This window comes from Cololabis saira, chromosome 10 (genome assembly GCF_033807715.1).
Source record: "Cololabis saira isolate AMF1-May2022 chromosome 10, fColSai1.1, whole genome shotgun sequence".
In the NCBI taxonomy this organism is placed as follows: Eukaryota; Metazoa; Chordata; class Actinopteri; order Beloniformes; family Belonidae; genus Cololabis; species Cololabis saira.
The window spans coordinates 34,534,459-34,558,799 of record NC_084596.1 but is presented as its reverse complement, the minus strand read 5'-3'; the positions used below and the strand labels follow the sequence as shown (position 1 = coordinate 34,558,799).

Below are 24,341 nucleotides of genomic sequence, written 5' to 3'. Positions count from 1 at the left end.
GAACACAAACGAAAAACGAAACAACTGTATCGATTTAGCCCCTGAATCGGAACAAAACAAACGGGCCACAGGTCTGAAAGCACCCTAAGTTTGGTTAGCTCAGAAGCAGCACCGGAACCGCTCTGGTGGAGAAACCTGCCGCAGTCCTGAACTCCCACCTCAGTCCGTCCAGATGCTTTCATGGCAGAACAAAGTAAAGACAAACACCCGAGGAGGCGTGTGAGCACTGTGCAGGACTCACCGAGCGCCGCCACAGCGTACAAGCAGTTCACAATGCTGAAGTTGTCGAACTTGGCGCAGTCATTGACGATGGCGTTGCAGAGCGTCTGGAAGTCCTGGTGCTCCAGGATCTGACGGCCGTCTCCCTCCGCAGCTCCGGCCGCGGAGGCCTCGCCGTCGGTGCCGTCCCCGCTGCTCCGTGGGGGGGGCGTGGCCTGGAGCAGCTGCCCGATCTTCTGCAGGGCAACCGGGTAGTGGTTGTGGGAGATCTTAGCGGGGTTCTGAGTGACCCAGCGCAGCACCTCGTCGGGCCTCCGCGACCGCTCGATCAGACGCTTCATGGTGAAGAACGTGTCATAGCTCATCTTCTCGTGGATGAAGTTCCATGTCTTCTTCTTGCCGGCGCCGGCCCCGCACACCGGGGCTCCTCCTCCGTACGTGTGGATGGCGTGGTGGTGCTGGTAGTGCGGGGGGAGTGGTGGCGGGGCCAGGTGGTAGTGGTGGTGGTGGAAATGAGCTCCTCTGTGGGCGTCGGGGCGGCCCTGGTACAGCGGGTAGGCGGGGGGAGGCGGCGGCGCTGGGTGTGGGTGGTGGGGCAGGTGGGTGTGGGGAGGGTGAGGGGCCTCCAGCACTGCCAGTCCTGCCCTTCTCCCCGACTTCACCCCACCTCCTCCCCCTCCTCCCCCCGCAGGGCTGTAGAGGCGGGTGGCGTACATGGCGGCTGATGGAGCAGCGGGGCGAGGAGGGAGGCGGCGGGCTCGGCTCAGGAGGCGCCACCCAGTGGACAGACACAACATAGTCCAGGAGCCAGACCACCTCGAGGCAACAGCACACCACTCCTGGAGAAACGGAGGGAGACAGCGTTTGTACAAGGACATACTGCATCTCGGGAACAGCTTGACAGGTCTGGATGATTGACAGCTGTCAACAGCCAATAGAATCAACAGGCAGTTGACAAATACACATCACTTCAGACGTTATCCAGTTACAACCGCGCTTGAGTATTGTAACCGCGCCTGTTACTGCATGCTCCTGTCTGAGAGGCTCAGAGATAAACGCATAATTTTGGAGCTTGACGTCAACATATTTAATGGTTTATCCTGCTGAAAATGTCTGACGGCGGCTCTGCAGATATCTTGGCGGGGTTCGGCTAAAGGAGCAGGGCGCAAAGCTAACTTCGATTGACATGCAGTGTGCACGTTCCTGTCGCCTTGCTGAGCAGCATGGCTGTGCTCAAGTACGAAGAAAAATGGGGCTCAAAAGCGCTCTTCAGAAGTGTTTTATTCTTTATTTATTCAGTCTATGGTTGCACCCAGTGGCTGCTGAGACACTGAACACTTGTAGTGTTTTTTTTCTCTCAATGCCTTTATTTAACTGCTTGCTGTTGAAACCGTTTTTGTTGCAGCTGCATTGAGATCAATGTAGACTGACTCACTAGAGCAGCTCATCTCTAACATAGCTTCGTTGTGGATATGCTGCTATAGACCTAAACTGCAGGGGGACACCGACATGATCCACTGAGCGATGGCCATCACCCCTCTTTCTCCCTTATTCTTCTTATCTTTTCTTCCTCCAGATCAATGCTGAGTTATTAATTAGTATCTTATAACCATAATTGTGCTCCATTGTTGTTGTAGTTTGTTGTGCTGGCATGCCCCCTCTTTTTCTCCTCTGTACATGTTTGGAGGCCAGAGCTTCAGGAGCTGCAAGCTGACCTGCAGAGTTTTTCCTTGCCACTGTTTGGCTTAAGGTTTTTCTCCCACTAGGGGAGATTTTACCTGCCATTGTTTATGAAATAATTGCTCGGGGGTCATGTTCTGGGTGTCTGGAAAGTTCCTAAAGACAAGTTCTCTTGTAAGAGACACTATATAAATGAAATTGAATTGAATTAACAGCTACAATGAGCAGCTAAAATCTTTCTGGTGATCACTGTGTGTTTCAACAAACAGATCAAGAGTTTTGAACAGAAACACCACAGCAGGTAGCCTAGAAATCTACATGTACCGCTGACAAATTTCATTGGAGCTCTTTAAATACGCCCAATAGTCTTGGAGACCCAATAAAATCAGCCTATCATTGTGGAGAGAGTCTCTGGGCGGGGTTAACACAATGATGACAGAGCTATACATAATCTGAAAGTAAACAGTGTAGATGCTGCAGTTGAGGATTAGTGGCCATTTGAACCGGCTTTGGCATCAATAGTTAAAGATTAGGCTGTTTAAAAATTGAACATAAGATAGTACTCAAATAATTCCTTTGAAAGGTAGATGTATTAGGTAGACAGGCTACGTTAAAAGTTTCTACACAACTCACTTTCCTGTTGACTCGTTTCTCTGAATGCATCGCCTTGTTCACTAATCTGAAGGGTCGTAAGTGCTAACAAACTGCTAGCAAAGAGTTTGAGAAGCAACCGTTAGTTGGGGAGAAACTGGATGGTTTTCAGACCCAAATCTCTCTAGATATGAATCTGATCTATCAGGCTACACAAAACAATCATTAGGTGGAAATTAACACCACCAATGGCTCAAAAACTACAACGTTTTGATACATAATTCAATTCAATTTTATTTATATGGCGTCTATTACAACAGAAGTTGTCTCCAGATCTTTCCAGAGACCCAGAACATAAACCACCGAGCAATGATTACACTAACATAACATAAACAATGGCAGGTAAAAACTCCCCTAGTGGGAGAAAAACTTTAAGCCAAACAGTGGCAAGAAAAACTCCCCTTTAGGAGGGAAGAAACCTGGACCAGGACCTGGATCATAAGGGGGGACCCTCCTGCTGAAGACCAGCTGGACTGATCAGGAAAAGAGAGAATGAAGAACAGAGAAAGGAGAGACACAGTCACCATGGCTAACTGGTGCAGTACAGGGATGACTGTATAAACAGATGCAGACAGCAGACACTGAGGTGGTCAGAGAGGAGGGGGGGATTTCATAGTGGATCATTATAAAAAGCATGGATCATGTCGGGGCTCCCCTGCAGCATAGGCCTATAGGAAATAATAATGTATATTTATCTATTTATATTAGGCAAGGCAAATTTATTTATATAGCACAATTCAACACAAGGTAATTCAAAGTGCTTTACATTGACATTAAAAGCGGCAAGACATAATTAGACAGTAAATAACAAATAAGATTGAAAAAATTAAGAATAAGATGATAAGAAAAGAAGTAAAATAATAAAGCACAAGCTGTTAAAAGTAAGGGCAGTAGAATACAGCAGGTATTTAATTTAAGATTAGCTTCAGTAAACAGTAATGTTTTTAGGCCTGATTTAAAGGATCTACAGTTGGAGCAGACCTCAGGTCTACAGGAAGTTTGTTCCACCGGTGAGGAGCAGAATAACTGAACGCTGCCTCACCTTGCTTGGTTCTGGTTCTTGGGACAAACAACAAACCAGATCCAGAAGACCTAAGGGGTCTGGGAGCTTCATAGGGAACTAACAGATCAACCATGTATTCTGGTCCAAGACCATTCAGTGCTTTGTAGACCAGCAGTAAGATTTTAAACTCTATCTTTTGACTCACTGGAAGCCAGTGTAGTGATTTCATGACCGGTGTAATGTGGTCCAGTTTCCTGGTGTTTGTAAGGACTCTGGCTGCGTTCTGGATCAGCTGCAGCTGCCTGATAGATTTCTTGTAAAGGCCTGTAAAGATGCCATTGCAATAATCCAACCTACTGAAAATGAATGCATGGATAAGTTTTTCCATGTCTTGTTTAGACTGAATCCCCTTAATTCTAGCAATGTTTTTTTGGGTGGTAATAGGCAGATTTAGTGATAAACTTTAGATGGCTGTTGAAGTTCAGGTCTGAGTCAATAATTACCGGTACACCCAGATTTCTGGCTTGATTTGTAGCTGTCAATGACATGGAGCCAAGGTGAGCACTGATCTTTTCCCTTTCATTTTTAGGTCCATAGTGGATCATCATAAACAGCATGGATCATGTCGGTGCTCCCCTGCAGCATAGGCCTATAGCAAATAATAATGTATCTTTATCTATTTATATTACCAACATAGTCTTGAATTAGTGGCTTTGCCTCTGAAAGAGCAGTCAGACAGATCGATCACCTGTCAGCCCATTCCGACGTCCTTTAACCCGATGACGTCATAGTGAGAGTGACATCCCCGGTGTCGTCATCGGAGACCCCGTTAAGGCTGATATATGGTCCCGCGTTACATCGACGCAGAGCTTACGGCGTAAAGTACGCGTCGCCGCGTACCCTACGCCGTAGGCTCTGCGTCGGTGTAACGCAGAAGCATAACTGAGTCTTTCTCCGGCTTTAACCGCTGCACCAGACCGGGGGACTGACCCCCCGGTCTGGCCCCGGTCCTGTCCCTGCAGCAGCAGCTCCACCCCGGTCCCCGGCTCCCTGTCAGCTGTAACCCTGTTAGCACCTAGCTCCCGCAGGGGCAGACACGGCACCGCCACGCCGCTGTCCCGGGTCCAGCCCGGCCCAGCCCTGCTCGGCCCAGCAGCGGCAGGTCCGCTCACCTCATCGCTCAGAAAGACCCGCAGCTCCGCTCCGAGAAACAGCTGAGGCCGCTGACAGCACCGTCCACCGGGAACCAGTCCGCGGTCAGCCTTCACTCCTCCATCCTGAACCCGGCTCGGGGCTGCGGGCCCGGCAGCGCCGCCCGGCGGCCCGGGAGGGAAACTGCAGGACCTATGGAAAGCCTGTTTAACATGTTTGACTAGCCGGAATTATCATTGCAGATATCTACAACTGCATTTTGACCAGAGGTGGGTAGAGTAGCCAAAAATTGTACTCAAGTAAAAGTACTGTTACTTCAGAATAATATGACTCAAGTAGAAGTAAAAAGTAGTCATAAAAATAATTACTTGAGTAAAAGTGAAAAAGTACTTGGTGAAAAAACTACTCAAGTACTGAGTAACTGTTGAGTAAAGTCTGATTTATTTTTTTAACACAACCATTCAAACAGACAAAAGTACAAAATAATCATCTTCAGGCAAATTAAATCAATAAAATAATAAAATAAATTAAAATTAATAAAAAATAAAAAATAGCTTAAATTAAAATAAGCTTAAATTGAAAGTAAATTCAAGTACTTTAATAAATAAAAAAAATAATTAAGCACAAGTTGCACAAAATTTCAAGCCTTTGTACTTTTCTTTTTTAACCAGGCTCCACAGGCAGAACTAGAACAAGCCCATGAACTCATAGAAACTCTGTGTGTGTTTGTTTTATTTTTTATTTTTTTTTATGCTATTCATTTTTTATTTTCTTGTTCTGTGACTCACTAAAGAGTATTAGGGCCATCCAGGAGAAAAAATATTTGAGAGTGGAAGATTTTTTGTATTATGCACTTCGATAAAAAAAGTCGAAATGCCGAGAAAAAAGTCAAAATGTCGAGATTAATGTTGAAGTACAATTTCGAGAAAAAAGTCGAAATATGAGATTAATGTTGAAATACAATTTTGAGAAAAAAGTTGAAATGTCAAGATTAATGTTGAAATACAATTTCAAGAATAAAGTCGAAATTTCGTGAATAAAGTCGAAATTTCGCCCTTTTTCTCAACATTTCAACTTTATTCACGAAATTTTGACTTTTTTCTCGACATTTCGACTTTGCATAATAATAATAATAATAATAATGAAAAAAAAATCTTCCTCCTCTGAAATATTATTTTTATTTTTCTCCTGCCTGGCCCTAATAATCTTCTGTAGGTTTCAGTGTTCTTTTTTGTAATGTATATTTTTCTAGAATGTAAAATGTGCCTCGTTTTGTTTGTAAAGTATTTGTAAAGTTCATGCAAAGCAGGGGTCACCAATCCTGGTCCTCGAGGGCCGGTGTCCTGCATGTTTTACATGTTTCGCTGCTTCATTGCACCTAGGGCTGGGCGATATGGACCAAAAGTCATATATGACTAAAATATCGAGATATATCTCGATATTTTCTAGCTGAATGGCGATACTCGATATATATCGATATTTTTTCTGTGACATAATTGGGGTTTCCCCCAAAGCATTATAGCATAGCATCTCTGTTAGTTTCATTTTTTCTGAGGCAAACCCTTAAAAAAAACATTCAGTTTTAATACAAAGCCACGTGTCAAATGTCACACAGGTACCTTTATTAACAGAGGTCTGCACAATATCAAAATGTATAAAACAAGTGAAATAAAAATAAACTGCGTGCATATATAAAATAAAAATGCTTCTTGAATAAAATAAAAAAAATATCCCTTTCCTGCATAACAATTAAATTAAAATACACTGTGCAATTAATACAATGTCTAGTAACAGAGTTTTCCACTGAGGTTGACAGTTGTGCAAATAACAAAACATTTGTGCAAATCTCAAATAAAACATGTAAACAGACATTGCATCTCTTTGAGCAAATTTAAAATAATTACAACAAGTCAACTACTGTACATTTTACAGATTTTGTGCCAGGAAAACTAACCTGTCAGCACTGTCAGGTTTCAGCACACAAAGGTACTTTTTTTGCCAGCGTGAGGGGTCAGCGTTGATGTACAGACAATTTGTCACAAAATAAGCTATATCGATATAAACGATATTGTCTCGTACCATATCACGTTTGAAAATATATCGATATATTAAAATCTCGATATATCGCCCAGCCCTGATTGCACCGTGATAAAAGTGACTGTGTCGTTAAGAGAATTGTGGAGACCTCAATGACAAGCTGATGACGATGATTAATTAGAATCAGGTGTGTTAAAGCAGAGAAAACTCTAAAGCAGGGGTGCCCAATCCTGGTCCTCGAGAGCCCCTATCCAGCATGTTTTACATGTTTCCCTGCTTCAGCACGCTGTGATAAAAGTAGCTGTTTCAACAACAGAACTGCCCAGACCTTTATGACAAGCTAATGATCACCACTAATTAGAATCAGGTGTGAGGAAGTAGGGAAACATCTAAAACATGCAGGACACCGGCCCTCGAGCCTCGAGGACCAGGATTTGTGACCCCTGATGTAAGGAAAGTGGTGTGCTCGGTTGTGCCAGCAAGGGCCGCTGTGGCGCCGCCGCTGCAGCAGCGTCAGTACGAGAAGAAGAGGTGTGACGTAAACATGTCAGTGGTGTGGTTACGGAACAGTTCAGCTTGACTCGGTCCGTGTTGACTCCAGTGCTCCGTTCTGCTGCCTGTGGTCCGACTCTGACCCGCGGCTCCATGGCTCACCGGTACCTGCGGCTGCCGGCGGCGTGCCGCGGCTTGTTCCGGCTGCTGCGTCCCCCCGTGGCTCCGACCAGGCTGGTGAGTAGAGGGCAGTAGAGCTAGCGGGCTAACCCCGACCCTGAGACGAGCCGAGCCGGCCCGGGACACCTTCAGGGTGACCCGGCGGGGGTGTGGTCCGCGGGACCCGGCGGGGGCCGCCGGACTCCCCGGTAGCGGCCCCCTGCGGGTCCTGTTGACCCCTGGGCCGCAGCGTGATGTAAAGGCTGGTTTATGCTTCCGCGTAGGGTACGCAGCGACGCACACCGTACGGTGCGCGTCGCCGCGTACCCTACGCCGTAGGTTCTGCGTCGATTTAACGCAGAACCATAAACCAGGCTTAAGGCAGCGCGGCTGCAGGCTCAGATCACGTGGTTTCTGCTGAGAATACCTTTTTCTGGGCTCAAATTACGTCAGATAACGCGAGAACAGGTGACGCCCACTTACCTAAAGGCCTCTCAGGTGGATTTACCTGCGTGTTTGTCTCTGTGGGGATTCCAGGGGGACCAGGGGCGTGTCCATCTTTGTGGGGGCCTTGGGCAAGGTTGCGTTTGGGCCCCCTGTCATCTGCATATGTTGAGCCTTTTTACCTGGACACAAGCACCAGTGAGGAATGTGCTCTGCCTTAGTACGCTGTTGTCCTTAACCTGATCTTTGTGGCCCATCGTCAGCGTGGGAGTTAAGCCTGAATTATGGTTCTGCATCAAACCAACGCAGAGCACACGGCATCACCGTGACGCCGTCGTGAACCCTTCGGACTTCTCCGTCACTCCATTTCTCCGCGGTGCAGTACCCCCCCCCCGCGACCGCTAATTTGCGATCTTTTCCTGAATGGTTTATCCGACTTTTTCTGGTCACAGAACAACTATTGTGCAAAAAAACAAAACAAAAAAAACCACACATACATGAAGAAAAGAGCGCTGAAAGTTCACCGGAAACCGGAAATGCGTTGCTTCCAAGCGAACCAATCACAGCCCTCTCGTCTGCGTTTGGTCTGCGTCGCCTCGACGCGTAGTTACAATTTTCGGGAGATGCACGTCAGTGAAGGCGTCAGTGACGGCGTGTGGTCCGCGTCGATGCAGACCACACGCCGTAGGCACGGTGTCGTTTTGACGCAGAACCATAACTCAAGCTTTACACGTAGCAAAAACGATGGTGTTTTCATGCGTTTTTGGCCGTTTGTTTACACGAAAACGAAGCTCAAAGTCACCAAAAACGATCATTTCTGAAAACTCCGGCCAAAGTAGAGATTTGCATAAACTCCGACACGTTTGATGAAACGGAGGGAAACTGACATTTAGGCTTCAGAACGTCACATTATGCGACAGAAACGTCACCAGCGTCATGTGTGCCACCTGTGTTTACAATTTGTTTGGCCACCGTCAATATTTTCTTGTATTTTACCTGTTTTATATTCTAAAGTCGCACTTAAAAGTAACTCCACTTCTCTGTCACTCCAAACGAAAGACTCTCATTCCGTCTTAGAAGTAACTGGCAGTTACTCGTGTCATTTGTTGATGTTTTTTTTCCAGGATTCCGATTGGCTAGCATGACTTTATGCTTTTTGTTACACTGCCCCCTGTAGGTTTGGCTGCTCATAGCACCCCTTAACAGGATATTTATGTGGGTTCATGTAAATGATGGTATTTTGTCAAAATGTAGAGGGGGAAATATCCGTTTTTCTATATACCGGGCTATGTGTAAACGTGGCCTAAGTTTAACCAAGGAGCAAAGAGTCATGACCATTCAGGAGTTACGGTTGTCAGACCCGCCACTGTCCTGGAATCTCTGTCCTGCACGTGTTAGATTTTGCTCAAATTCAAAGCACCTGAGCAACATCTAAACATCCAGGGGAAGGGTTAAAGAACGCCAGTGTAGTATCTCTGCAGACATCAGTCAAATGTCAGACATCAGATTGAAAGGGCCGGGTTTCAGAAAAGCCTGGCAAATCTCTGGAATCGCGACCGACATCTCATGATGTCTTCCAGTTCAGGGTGCACAGTGAAAGTCTCACCTTGTCCAAGGTCATCCTGTGTGCAGTTGTTTGGTGTGGCTGAGGTCCATGACGGGACCAGACCAGGTTTTCCATCTTACCGTGTCGTCTTTTGAAGGGTTTTTTCAGTTTTTCACTCAAAAAAATTAGCAGACTGGTTTGAACTTGGTTAATGACGAGGAAGGTGCTTTTAAGTTAGAGGAAAACACGGAGGAGGAAAACCAAGAAAAAGGATGTTTTTCCTCTCCGAACTCTAGTAGGCTCATCAGGGAAAGCTCATATTTTTCACATTTCAGCAGACTTGAAAGAAGAAGAAAATATAATCTGTTACACTTTCAAAAGAAACTAGACCAGTTTGTGCCTCTGAAGTTAAAATTCAATTTGAGCTCATTAAGTCAATCTAATTAAAATGAACTTAGCAGGGATTAGCTACGCGAGCAACCTAAAGAATAAAATGAAATTAGAAAATAAAATAAGAACTCATTAACACTTTTTTTTTTTAAACTAAATCATTTTCAAAAACCCTAGAATTTCACCTCTGTGATGTAATTAATTCACGAGAGAAGAGAAAAGTTCAAAATGTTAAGACTTTCCTAATTTGCAAGAAAGAAAACACTTTATAACATTAACATTTAGAAGAGAAAAACATAGAAATTATAACTTAATAAACTTGAAAGTTTGATTTAAAAACAAATGTACTGACTTTATCAATTATTAAAACTCTGACTTTATAAACTTATATGTTTCCAAGAAAGAAACTTATTTTTTTAAATGTGCGTATTTGGTGGAAATATGCAAGACCTTCCCAGACTGAGCCATCGTCTGGATGGGAACAGATGTTGCTCTAAGACCTGGAAACACCTTCAGCGTTGGTGTTTCCTGCCTAGATGTGCCAGCTGTTGCATAGACACCACTGGACCTCCACCTCCAAAAATAGTTCTCCAGATTCTTCATCTTTACTCTGATTACTTGTAAATATGCCTCCAGGTTTTTCTTTTAAGGAGCACTTATTTTTGCAGCCTTTGGTTTCTGCCATTAATACTCCGATCAGATGACGTCTCTCTGACTGCTGATGCTATGTGTTTCTTCCTCAGATGATGTCTTCAGCCACTCCAGCACTTGTGGGGAGTAGGTGGAGCCTACTCGGCGAGCTGCTGGGAGCCTGCAGGACACTGAGCTCTAAACCACCAAAAGGTAAAATCGCCTTGTGTTGAATTGATTAATTGCCCACAGAGCTTCAGAAAGTTGAAGCCCCCAAATGCAACCTCAGACTGTTGTATGTGATGCAACAGACACTACCAATCAACTTCTTAATTAAAAGAATCAGGTTTTGGGTGCAAGAACAGAAACCTCTGAAACTATTCTGAAGATGTGGGATGGGAGAACACCAGGTATAAACTTGTCTCAGTCTACAGGAGGTAGTAGAACATCTGGCCTAAGTATTCAATGTACAGTAATGAAGAAGAGTCCTGAGGTTTCTGATGAAGCTCAGTGCTCCGCAATAGACCAGGTCCAACTGGGCCCAGTGCTTGGTGGGAGACTGAGTCCCGCACTAGACAGTCATCAACGTAAAAAGAATCTTGTTGGTATAGATAATGAAAAGCGGTGATCCCAGGGCCAATCCCTGAGGAACACCCTTAAAGATCAAAGTGGACTTGTTTGGTCCTAATGTCCAGCACCATGTTTGGAAGAAAAAAAAAAAACAGCATTTCAGCAGAAATGCAAATATGGTGGTGGAGGGATGATGGATATCATAATCTCTTTTTTATCCCCCTTTAGGATTTGAGAAATATTTCCCAGACAGTCAAAAAGCAGCCAAGGGCTCTGAAGCTGAAAGTAAAGGTAAAAACCTGCTGAAAATTATTTTTTCAGGCTTTAATACACAAGTTGTGGTTCTGATTTATCCATGTTGTCCTCAGAGTCCAAACCTCCCAACAACCAGAGAGCACCTGGGAAGTCTGGAGGAGGAGGAACAGGTGGAGGAGGAGGAGGAAAACGAGGAGGGCGTAAGGACGACTCTCACTGGTACAGCCGTGTACAGAAGGTTAGTTCCAGCTGGATCTTACCTGTGCAGGTGTGGCTTACCTGTTCCCACAGGTGAGGTTGCTGTGGGTGGTCTGTGCCTCAGCTTGTGTTTGTTTTAGGGCGACATTCCCTGGGATGATAAGGAGTTCCGGATGTACTTACTGACCGGTGCAGCGGTCTGGGCCGGCCTCACCTACTACTTCTTCTTCAGAGATGGTAGCCGGGAGGTCACCTGGAAGGACTTTGTCAACAACTACCTGTCAAAGGGAGTGGTGAGGAGCACACCTGGCATTGCATGAACATGTATGTCACATGTACTAAAGATGATAGTTAAAGCTCAGCTTCAGTCCTATAATGACCATTTCCACCTAAAATAAATGCAACTCCAGCAGCAGATTCTTAAAGTAACATACAAATAAAAAAGCAGACCTGGAAGCCGTCACCTGCGACAAGCTGCTACTATCAGCATTAGTTTGTTAGGGGTTTAAAGGTAAGGCTCCACAGATTGTAAGAGTTTAAAGATGACCACTCTTGACACAAAATTAGCCCCTTTTACATCCGTGGATACCCCGCGTTTAACATGTGGATCCAGCGTATCGCCTGGGGTGGCGGGTCGACCTGGTCCTGCAAATAACTCGCCTATGAGAGTAAACTCAATCAAGGGTCAGGTCTACTGTAAACAGAACTAACGCGGGGTAGCGGGTCGTGGGAAGGCTTTGTTGGTCACATAACCTCAGTACAACCCACCAGGGGAGGGTTTTTTTCCCCATAATGAAATAAGGCAACAGCTGATGAGCATAACAGCAGCAGCAGGAGATGAATCTAAATCTTTCTTTCTCTCTGTCAGGTGGATCGGTTAGAAGTGGTCAACAAGCGCTTCGTCAAAGTGATTTTCTCTCCTGGGAAGATGCCAATGGATGGAGTATGTTCCAGTTCTGTCAGTGGTCTCAGTGTCAGGTTCCTGCGACGCTCTGACTGACCTCCCTCCCTTGTTGTTGTCCTGCAGCAGTACGTCTGGTTCAACATTGGCAGTGTGGACACATTCGAGAGGAACCTGGAGAACGCTCAGGCGGAGTTCGGCATCGAAGGGGAGAACCGGCTGCCGGTGGTTTACTCCACCGAGAGTGACGGGTGAGGTGTCAGATTAACCTCTCGCAAACCCTTTGAGTCAGCATCAAGTTAGAGACCTGGAGCTGAGCCTGACCTGGTTGGAAACCATTAACCCTGATCCAAACTTAGTCCTGAACTAATCAGACCTGGTCCTGAATAAAAACTGAACCTTTGGTCCTGGAGCAGTTAGAGCATCGTACAGCAATGAAAGTTAGCTTTTAACTAATAGTATGATGCATTGTTGCATCATACTATGATGTAATAATGCATCATACTATGATGCATTATTGCATCGTAGTATAATGTATGTTGCATGTAGTATGATGCATTGTTGCGTCGTAGTATGATGCATTGTTGCGTCATCTTAGAATTAAAATACAATTTAAAATCAAACAAATGCATCATGTAGAAAATCCCCTAAGAATACCAGTGTGTAAATGGAAATATTTGCATTAATAATGTTAATGAAATCATCTCCGTCTGTAAATGTCAGGACGACTTGGATATTATCCTGAAGGACATTAAATAGACACGTTATTTAGATATTGATTGGTCTTAACTGATGTGATCTATCAAACTTTTAGTGACATGTTTGCTTCATCTTAAACAGACTACATTTGGGGTTATTTTAATTGGTTCTTTTAATGTTTGTTTAGACATGGTTTAGTACATTTTCTGTATCTGGTGTCATCTGGATTAGTCGTCTCTTACGACCGACATGGTCCTGTTGCTATAGGAACTGTCATGGTGAGGACTTGTACTGGCATGGAGCTCTTCTCCCCGTCTCCTCCTGTCTGAGCCACAAAACCTGATTCAGACCCAATTCTGCTTCGCCCTAACCTGATCCCGACCTGGTCTGGATTAACCAAACCTTCTCCAGACCTGAATCTGACCCGATCCTGAACCTCCAGAACCAGATCATAAGCTTAACCGTCGGAGCCGAGACCCCAAGTCACGTTTGAACCTTTTTAATGATCAGTTTAGACCTGAACCTGACCCTGCCAATGGTTTACTCCCCCAGGAGTGATTGTTGGAAGTGTCAGATTCAGATCCTTCCCCAAAATCAGTGTTTCAGTTTGCACTGAACTTCAGTTCAGGTCAGAGCTGATGTGGACTGTCCATTAACGGTTGTCCTTTCTCTCCAGAACGTTCTTGCTGAGCATGCTCCCCACGGTGCTCATCATCGGCTTCCTGCTCTTCATGCTGCGGCGGGGGCCGGCTGGGGCGGGACGTCCTGGAAGAGGAGGGATGGGGGGGCTGTTCAGCGTCAGCGAGACGACGGCCAAGATCCTGAAAGATGAGATCGATGTGAAGTTCAAAGACGTGGCAGGTTGCGAGGAGGCCAAGGTGGAGATCATGGAGTTTGTCAATTTCCTGAAGAATCCCAAACAGTACCAGGACCTGGGGGCCAAGATCCCAAAGGTGAGGGGGGGCTGCAGGGGACCCAAATCATCAAGGTCTAAGATTCTTAAATGTGAGGTCCAGTCATGTAGGCCTGTGTTGAAAAAAAATTGATTTTTCCGATTCTAAATGGATTCTCATATTCATTCCTAAAAATCGATTCATATGTCTAAAGATTGATTTATTTTTTTTCCCATTATTACATTTTCACCCAGTGAACTTTAATCCAAGTAGTCACATCATTTAATTCACACATGCACTGTTGAGCTGTTGCAATTTCTTTTTTTTATTTTCTTAGTTATTTATTTCATACAAGTAACTTTTGGTATTTTTTTGTTTATGCCCAAAAAAGGAATGTTTTGTTGGACACGAGAATAACTACTGCCATGTTTTTCTTTAAATATGTTTAAAAGTATGAAAACATTAAAGTTTTCCGTTATCATTGCTTTATATACTCTCTTGGGGTTAAATTGGCATAAAATGCAAAAAACCAAATTCTCAAAAATTAAAAACCAAAAAATGGAAATTGTGTTAAAAAAATAAAACCAATTTCATACGTCTCTGTTTGCTGCCCTGGATCTGTTTGGTAATTCTGCCACACAATGTTTCTGAAAGCAGTTCTATCAGCATTCTGGGAGGTGATTGGTCCTTACAGCATCATTAGTTGCCAATACTTGCTGTTGAATCTTAATATAATACTAGTATTAATATGTTGCATAACTACAGTCATATAATTCAGGCAACAGCTCAAAAAATAGTTTTAATAACACTAACCCGAATCAAATCCTGATAATCGATTCTGAATCAAATCGATTCTTGACATTTGACTGGAAGGGGACTACCGTGAGTGTGTTGTCATCCGGGACCAGAGAGGGTGTTTTTCCATGCTGTGTGTCTGTGTCCAGGGAGCCATCTTAACGGGGCCCCCGGGAACTGGAAAGACTCTTCTAGCCAAAGCAACGGCTGGCGAGGCCAACGTGCCTTTCATCACCGTCAACGGCTCTGAGTTCCTGGAGATGTTTGTGGGCGTCGGTCCCGCCAGGGTGAGCAGCAGTTTCACACAGAGGAGAGGAGAAGACAAAAAAAGGTTGTTGGACTCACTTAAGTTCTCCTGCAGGTGAGGGATCTGTTCGTCATGGCGAGGAAGAACGCCCCCTGCATCCTCTTCATCGATGAGATCGATGCCGTGGGCCGGAAAAGGGGGAGGGGAAACTTCGGGGGACAGAGTGAGCAGGAAAACACCCTGAACCAGCTGCTGGTGGAGATGGACGGTGGGTTCCTCTTAGAGCCTTTTGGTTTCTGCTGGGCAGTTTTCTGCAGCCCCGGTCCTCAGGATCCACATCCTGGATGTGGTAGAAGTTGCTCTCATTGGATTTCAGTCAGCTTGTCATCAAGGTCTAAGCAAGTCTGTCAGTGGTCCACGGATTTGAGACAGGGGTGTTGGAGCAGAAAAACAGCTAAAACATGCAGGACGCTGGTTCCTGAGGATCTATTGGGACTTCACAGGTCCATGAAGCCCCTATAGCCACCAAAGCGGGGGGGCAAGCTACAAAGTCGGTGTCAGTGGGGGAATTAAATGAGCTGTTGTAGTGAATGTTACGGACATAATTCACCTTATTTATCAAGTGTGGTCCTACACACCGTTCATTATTAAATGCAGTATGTTGTCCTTCATGCAACTAGTATGGTTCAGGGATGAGGCCCCTTTAAATGTGGTCATGACGTTGAGCTCCATGCGGTTCTAGCTGCTGGACAGCTCCATTTTATGTTTCAGTGTTCTGAAGTTTTCTAATAAACAACACACGTTTTTTGAATGGGAAATTTGCGTTTTTCTGCAATTCCCACACTGTCACCTTTTGTATCTGCTTATATACAATAATTGAACTACTTCACTGTGGAGAACTGTAGTTATGACTCAAAAGTGCGGTATTGTCTGAATCAAAGGATGTTATGATAAAGCAGCTCACTCTTCTGTCTTCTAGGGTTCAACACGGCCTCCAATGTAGTGGTTCTTGCAGGAACCAACAGGCCGGACATCCTAGACCCGGCTCTGATGAGACCGGGACGCTTCGACCGACAGATCTACATTGGTGAGTTTGATGAGGATGCGCCTCAGGTAACCGCAGCAGGCGCTTCATTTAAGGTGTTCAATGACTGTCCTGCTCTCAGGTCCTCCTGACATCAAAGGACGGGCGTCCATCTTTAAAGTCCACCTGCGTCCTCTTAAGCTGGACTCGGCGATGGACAAAGAAGCTCTGGCTAAGAAGATGGCTGCCCTCACACCTGGATTCTCAGGTAAGATGGTGGCGTGTCGTTAAGGTTCTGACATTGTAGGTCACACAGGCCTCTAGTTCACTTGAACCCTTCTGTGATTTCTGTTCCCTGGTTTCTGCCTGCCAGGTGCTGATATTGCCAACGTCTGTAATGAGGCCGCTCTGATTGCGGCTCGACACCTGTCGGACGCCATCAGCCAGAAGCACTTTGAGCAGGCCATCGAGAGAGTCATTGGAGGTGAGATACCAGACCCAGAACTGACCCTGATCTGGTCCTGTCCCAACCTTCAAACCTCATTCAGACTTGGTTACAAACCTTTAACACTGATCTGCAAGCTGGGTCTGATCTGAACATGATCTATCAGAACCGAGACTGACCTGATCCTAAAGCTCCAAACCTTTATCCAGACCAGGGGCCCGATCTACAAAAAGTCTTTTCCCACTTGCTTTTGCCATTTATTTGTTTGGATGAGCTATTTTTCACGAGTATTTATCTTGATTATCATATTCAGATGTATCTATTTGAGGGAGGAGACTGGGAGGAGTGTCATGCTCATCTGCGTTCACGTTGATTGTGGCAATCACAGAGATGGGCGTGGATTCGGGTGTACGCACCGTTTTGAACATCTGAATTTTTGGGTGTTTGCAAGATTTCTGACTAAGGAAAGAGAGATGAAACCCATGCAACTTTTGAACATGAGGTCCTTAGTCTCAAACTTAGCCTGACCTGATCCTGAACCTTCAAACTCGTTTTTAACCTGGTCCCAAAACTTGCAGCCTGATTCTGGATCAATTCATGCCCAGGACTGATCATGAATTGAATTGCATCAAATCCTAACATGATCCTGAATCACCAAACTGCATCCTGACCGAATGCTAAATGATCAGATTTAACCGGATCCTGGACTATCAAATCCAACCTAACCTGCTCCTGACTTGTCACATTCAATTCCAACGTGGATCTGATACTTATCAACGAGACCTTACAGCCATGTAACACGTCAGGGACACCCGCTAAATTCTGGTTCCACTTGTTTAAACCTGTTTTAAGAAAGCCTGCCAGGACCTGGTTGATCCCTGCTCTTGGCACCACATGCAGCTGTTTTTTTCAAATCTGAATCCGTCAGTTGAATAACAGACATGTCTTCCTGTTTGTGAAGGTCTGGAGAAGAAGACGCAGGTTCTTCAGCCGGAGGAGAAGAAGACGGTGGCGTATCATGAGGCCGGCCACGCCGTCGCCGGGTGGTACTTGGAGCACGCCGACCCCCTGCTGAAGGTCTCGCCGTTCCCCCAAAACCGTAACTGCAGCTCCTGTTTCTCAGGACTGTCAGGTTGACTGTCCGCTGTGGTCCTTACCTGTACAGGTGTCCATCATTCCCAGAGGGAAGGGGCTGGGCTACGCTCAGTATCTCCCCAAGGAGCAGTACCTGTACACCAAAGAGCAGCTGCTGGATCGTATGTGTATGACGCTGGGCGGCCGCGTCTCTGAGGAGATCTTCTTCGGCCGGATCACCACCGGTGCTCAGGACGACCTGCGGAAGGTGACGCAGAGCGCCTACGCACAGGTGAGTTACACACTTATGCCATGTTAACGTCAGCTGTTGTTAGCTGGCTCTAATGAACTAGCAATTGACCCTTTGTCAGCCTTCTGATTGGTCCCTGACTGACCAATCAGAACAATAATTCTCCGTTGCTACATCTGGGTCAGAATATCCGGTTGGACAAAACAGCTGTCTCTCTCGTTCACATCACTGGAAAAAAACTAGTTTTTACTTGCCTTGTATCGAAATTTAAATCACTGGATTCTTTTATTTTTTTACTTTGTTTTAGTAAAAGGAACACTTGGGTATGGTGGCCGAGACCCGCCATTGCTGAAAATAAAAGTAACGCTGCAAACAGAAACAAACGACGCTGCAAATTAAATAAACGCTGCAAATAAAAAAAAAACGCAGCTGCAAATAAAAGAAACGCTGCAAATATAAAGAAACGCTGCAAATATAAAGAAACACCGCTGCAAATAAAAAAAAACTACGCAAATAAAAAAGCCACAACGGAAGTGAATTACCGGGGACTATTTTTGCTGATGCACCGGTGTTTTTTTACGTGAGAGGAGAAGTCCCTTTATATTTGCGTAATTTTTTATTTCATTTGCAGCGGGGTTTCTTTATATTTTCAGCGTTTCTTTTATTTGCAGCAGCGTTTCTATTTGTTTGCACCATTTATTTTATTTGCTAAGCGTTTATTTTATTTGCAGTGGCGTTTGTTTCTGTTTACAGCGTTACTTTTATTTTCAGCAATGGCGGGTCTCGGCCACCGTACTTGGGTACACACTGCACACAGTGCAGTGAGGGTGCAGCGTATTTTTATCCCCAAACTGGCAGAAATCCGATCCAACTGCCAAAACAAAGTCAGCTCGGCAGCAGGCTACAACCCACAGCTACAACCGCGAAAGCGTTTATTTATTTATCTTAAAATGGTTAACCAGTGTGCTTGGTGCACTTGTAAAAGTGACACCCGCTTCCTTGAAAGGAATACATTTCATCCCAAATACATTTCATCCCAAAACCAAAGGTAAATTACGAAAAATGTCTGCTTTGGATAAATGTGGACGGCCGCACTTGCAATTCAACCCTTCCACCGTGCTATCAGCTAAACCAATCAAAATATCTTGTTTTTGCCAAAAACCTCAGTTTTTTAAACTCACTACACGGTACCTGAAGTGTTCTTTTTTTATTTATATCTAGTTGCTGTTGATTTTCTTTGGTCCAATAATTAGAAATAAAGTGATGTAAAACCCTGCTATTCAATGGAAGTGGATGGGAGAGATGACAGTTTTGTCCGACCTAGCAACGGGGACGGGGCTTGACAAAGGGTCAATTCAATTCATTATTAATCCCTGAAGGGAAACGTTAATGTTGATCTAGTTAAAGTCTGCTGAATCTGCACCTCCTCTGGACAGTGAACGCTAGGGCTGGGGATCGATTCAAATGTCAAGAATCGATTCGATTCCGATTCTTAAGATTCAGAATCTATTATCAAGATTTGATTCGATCCGATTCGATTCCGATATTGATTTGGGTTAGTGTTATTAAAACTGTTTTTTGAGCTGTTGCATGAATTACATGACTGTAGTTATGCAAAATATTACTACTAGTATTATATTGAGATTCAACAGCAAGTATTGGCAGCTAATGATGCTGTAAGGACCAATCAGCTCCCAGAATGCTGATAGAACTGCTTTCAGAAACATCATGTGGGTCAGAATTATCAAACAGATCCAGGGAGGAAACAGAGACGGATGAAATCGGTTTTATTTTTTCCCACATTCCGTTTTTATTTGTTCCATTTTCGGTCTATTTTGGTTTTAAATTTTTGAGCATTTGGTTTTTAGCATTTTTTGCAAATGTAACCCCAAAACAGTATATAAAGTAATGAAATATAGACAATTTATGCAATTATAACCTAACACTTTAATGTTTTCATACCTTTAAACATATTTAAAGGCAAAATCATGGCACCAGTTATTCTCGTGTCCAACAAAACATTCCTTTTTTGGGGATAAACAAAAAAATAACCAAAAGTTGTAATGTAATGATGAAAAAAAAAAAAAACATAAATAAATAAAAGAAAAAAAAATCGATCTTTAGACATATGAATCGATTTTTACTAATTAATATGAGAATCGATTTAGAATTGGGAAATCGATTTTTTTCAACACAGGCCTAGTGAACGCACCAAACTATCAGCAACCAAAGCTGTTTTGGTGTGTTTACTGAGCTGAAACCACGTTACTCTCTGTTCTCCTGCAGATCGTCCAGTTTGGGATGAACGCGAAGGTGGGTCAGGTCTCCTTCGACATGCCCCGGCAGGGCGAGATGGTCCTGGAGAAACCCTACAGTGAGGCCACAGCTCGTCTGATTGACTCTGAGGTTCGAGTCCTGATCGGCGAGGCGTACCAGAGGACCCAGGAACTGCTGAACGACAAAAAGCCTGAGGTGGAGAAGGTACGGAGACCCGGCCTAGTTCTGGTTCCCCTGAAGGATCTTAACCTGTTCAGTTCTGCTTCACTACCTGACCTCACATGTAAACAAGTGTTTCACAACACATCTGAAAGGCTGAAGATCGGTTGGTACATCTGTAAGGCAATAGTGCGACCCAACAATTGTTCCTCCCATTGGGGCCACAACTAAAACCACAATCAAGTGAGAGGGTGACTTTATCAGTCTCACTTGATTGAGGAGGGATTTTGGTTCATTTTTCTTTTAAAGTGATGCTTCAGGATCCAATTGGATCCTCTAGAACCCAAACAGAACCAATGTTTTTGGATGTTCAGTTGGCTCATCAAAGCGTTTAGGCTGTGTTTGGACTATAGAGCCCAAAAAGAAGGCTTTAGTACCCTAACGGGATGCTGTGGAAGCCACACTTGCACCCAAACAGGATATCATAAAGCTTTAACAACATCCTCTCCAACCCAAGTAGGGTCTTTTAGAACCACACAGAATCCTCTAATATCTAGACCCAACCTCAGTCCTCTAAAACAGGATTTCTTGGATCCCAAAACAGGATCCTCCCTGATTTAAACGGAACTGAAGATCTGGACATTAACTTCTACAGAACTCTGTGAAGGTCCCAGCACCGCATTTCAGTCAGGTTCAGGTCTGGACTTGGACCAGGTTCCAGAACCTTGATGCCTTTTTTTTTTTTATCAATCTAATGTAGATTTGCTGCTGTTTGTGGTATAATTTCCTATCACATGACCCACAGATAGAAGTCTACAGAGGAGTTCATGGTCCACTCATTAACTGTCCAGGTCTCAGACCATCACTCTTCCCCCACAGTGCTTGACAGTGGATGTCATCAGGTTGAAGCTTTTCAGCAGAAACATCTAATAGTTTTATCTACTGTACAACGTTGGTCTCCATATGTCTTGGAAATGGTTTTAAAAGCTTTTCCAGATTCATACGCAGCAGCAGTTGACAATTTCGACAATTTCTCATGTCTTTCCCTTTTGGCACTGTATTAATGCACATCAGCATCCTGGGGCATGCGGGTGTTTGATGCTGTCGTTCTCCTGTGCTGTTTCCCAGGTGGCCCAGCGGCTGCTAGAGAAAGAGGTTCTGGATAAGAACGACATGGTGGAGCTGCTGGGAAACCGGCCGTTCGCAGAAAGGTCAACCTACGAGGACTTTGTGGAGGGAACTGGAGGTGAGGAAGAGGACACAACACTGCCAGAGGGTCTGAAGGACTGGAACCAGGAGAGAAAGGACAAGGAGGAGAGCCAGGAAGAGCAGGTGGCCCGCCAGATCTCTGGGGGAATGCCCTTCTAGAACCGTCTGGGCTCACAAACGAGTACACGGTCCAGAATCTTCTGGTTCTGAAGCCTGTCCTCTGGACTTCTGCACCAAACACGAAGTCTTTTCTCAAAACTTTGAAATGTTCAGTTGGGTTCTGGATCATGCCGCTGACCTGAACCATTGCTCGGAGCTCTCTGTGCAGAACCCGACCCATCTGGAGTTCTGCAGTTTCAACAGCATTCTCGAACTTTCAGACGTGTTTGTGTTGAAAATCTCTCTGAACACGTAAACAAATTCCAGACAAAGCAGCCTCTCGGCTCCAGGACACAGAACCAGGAGAGGTCAGCAAGTGCTTTCTCTTTTAGGCAACGACAGTTCTTCATTATCCAGATGGTACACCGAGGTTCTGGATTATCTTTAGGACATATTTCATTTCATTTCATTTCAAGGTGTTGAAGCTGTTGGTCTGCCTGTGTACCGACCAGTCTTTGTTCCAGTAAAAAAAACAAACAAAAACCAAAGAATCCCGGTTACAAGTCCCGTCAATGAGGTCTTCAAGACAAAATGTAAGAACATTATCACCATTTTGGGGGTGGTAAAGATTAAAAACGTCCTCTGTAGAATGTGTAGAACCCAACCAGAATCTCTACTAGGTCTGAGGTATTTTGGAACCTGGGCAGGAAAACCTGGAGCCCAAACAGGATCCTCTAGAACAGTATCTTTCAACTCTGGTTCTCTGGAACCTCCGTCCAGCATGTTGTAGATGTTGATCAGCTCCAACACACTCCTGATGCCTGATGTGATTGGATCCCCATCAGCCCGTCATCAATGTATGCAGAACTCTGTCTGGTCCACTGATCTGAGGCCAGGTGTGTTGGAGCCGAGCAACATCTAAAACATGGGTCTTCAGAGGTTCCTGAGCTCCAGGGCTGAAAAAACACTGTTATAGAAACTCACTGAGTTCTCTGGAACCTGAACTATGTTACCTGGAGTCCAGGCTGAATTGTCTAGAACCCCAGTGGGATCCGCGAGGAACCTCCTCTGAATTTCAGGAACCTAAACCGGGTACTCTAGAATCTAAACGGTTCTCTAAAGCCCAAACAGGATCCTTTTCAACCCAGACAGAATCCTCTGGATCCTCTAGAACAGGGTTCTACACTCCGAGTGCTCAGGACCCCACTGCTCTGCATGTGTTAGATGTGTCAAATGGATCAGCATCAGCTTGCCTTAATGGTCTGCACAAGTTCATTGATGTAATCCTGGTCTTTTGGAACAGGGATCATTTTAGACATGCAGGGTCCTGCGGTCCTGAAGACTTGGACTGAAGAACTTAGTTCCAGAAACCCCAATGACATCCTCCAGAAACCCCTGTGAGGTCCGTTACAGCCTAGATGGCATCATCAAGCACCCAGATAAAGTTCTCTAAAACCCCAACACAACCCTCAAGCACCCTCGCAGGGAGTTGTACACTTGTTTTGCTTTCAACCTTCGAGTACCTCATTTTTGGAAGTGAAACCCATACTCCAGGGAAGTTCTGTCTCGAGCTGGCGTTAGTGTTCATGCACCAGCATGAACCAAACTGGACTAACTGAATGTCTAGCTGGGTTTTAAATAATCTCAGTTATGGGTTGTGGGTCCCTGAAAGAGCCCACTCAGGGTTCTGCTCTGAATTTTATCTGTTAGAACACAGAATGGTTTTCAGGCGTTCCTTCAGTCTTCTGAGGTTCTGGTCCAGTGTTTTGTAATCCACTTCTGCAGCAACAGGTCTTTTTATCTTCATTTAAAATCAGTTCTGATCCACTGATCCAAGAATCTGCTGTAGAGTTCTGAAAATGCTATGCTGGGTCTTTTATCTCGGCCCGTTGCAGGGTTTTAGATCACATGTACTGCAGCTCAGTGGGACTTACAGAACCAGAACTCCTTGGTTGCATGGAACCACTTTTATGTTCCGCATCTGGACTCTGCAGGAACCAGAACCCAGACCTGGTCCAGACCTGGTACCTTCATTAGAACTGAGAAGTATTTAAACACTTATTTATGACAATAATTGATCAGATTGATGACATAAATGGACTCTTCTCCAAGAACGCGAGTCATGGTCGTCTCCATGGTAACTGTGCTCCGGGTGTTAGCTGAGCGATGCCTAAGACATGTTGATATATTGTTTAGTAAGTGAAGAGTTCGTGCTGTTGCTATGACGAGCACAACTCGGCCTCCTGCAGATGAGTGTAAACATGTAATATGAAGTGTGATAATAACGATATATTGTTTCATGACTGAGATGTTTTAATAAAGTCAGGAAAACTGTCTATTGATCACTCATCAATAATCCACCAGACAACGTTACCATGGAACCAACTTCCAATCTGGGTTAAGGAGGCTGACACCACCTCCACCTTTAAAACCAAACTTAAAACCTTTCTGTTTAGTAAAGTATAGTTAGTGTTTAGTAAACCTCTAGTTAGTGTAAACTCTAGTGCAGGGGGGCACCGACATGATCCACTGGGCTGTGCCTCCCACCCTTCTTCTCTTCTCCTTTTCCATTTTTATTTATTATAAGTATCTCATAGCCATCATTTTTGTCCATCGTTCCTGTAGTTTCTTGTGCTGGCCCCCTTTTTTCTCTTTTGTGCATGTTTGCAGGCCGGAGCTTCAGGAGCTGCGTGCTGACATGCAAGGTTTTTCTCCCACTAGGGGAGTTTTTACCTGCCATTGTTTATGTCATAATTGCTCGGGGGTCATGTTCTGGGTCTCTGGAAAGCCCCTAGAGAGAACTTTTGTTTTATTAAACGCTATATAAATAAAATTGAAATTGA

At 44.7% G+C, this 24,341-nt stretch overlaps 2 protein-coding genes across 2 annotated transcripts in view; one reads left to right on the top strand and one right to left on the bottom strand.

The window, feature by feature from the left end:
* Window positions 1-7,389, bottom strand: part of fastk (Fas-activated serine/threonine kinase) — a 34,302-nt gene extending 26,913 nt beyond the window's left edge. Inside the window, exons 1-3 of the mRNA XM_061731457.1 lie at window positions 7,306-7,389; window positions 4,726-4,908; window positions 242-1,058 (exon numbers count right to left, since the gene is read on the bottom strand). Coding sequence (XP_061587441.1) covers window positions 242-1,058; window positions 4,726-4,908; window positions 7,306-7,389 — 1,084 coding nt within the window. The remainder of the gene's footprint in view (window positions 1-241; window positions 1,059-4,725; window positions 4,909-7,305) is intronic.
* Window positions 7,271-23,834, top strand: afg3l2 (AFG3-like AAA ATPase 2). The gene is made up of 17 exons (XM_061732725.1): window positions 7,271-7,471; window positions 10,517-10,616; window positions 11,202-11,264; window positions 11,342-11,466; window positions 11,567-11,719; window positions 12,295-12,369; window positions 12,454-12,578; window positions 13,703-13,979; window positions 14,864-15,001; window positions 15,076-15,229; window positions 15,941-16,048; window positions 16,128-16,253; window positions 16,359-16,469; window positions 17,392-17,507; window positions 17,596-17,796; window positions 20,041-20,235; window positions 21,319-23,834. The coding sequence occupies exons 1-17, from the start codon at window positions 7,388-7,390 to the stop codon at window positions 21,556-21,558; spliced, it is 2,391 nt and encodes a 796-aa protein (XP_061588709.1). The 5' UTR covers window positions 7,271-7,387; the 3' UTR covers window positions 21,559-23,834.
* The last annotated feature ends 507 nt before the right edge of the window (window positions 23,835-24,341 follow it).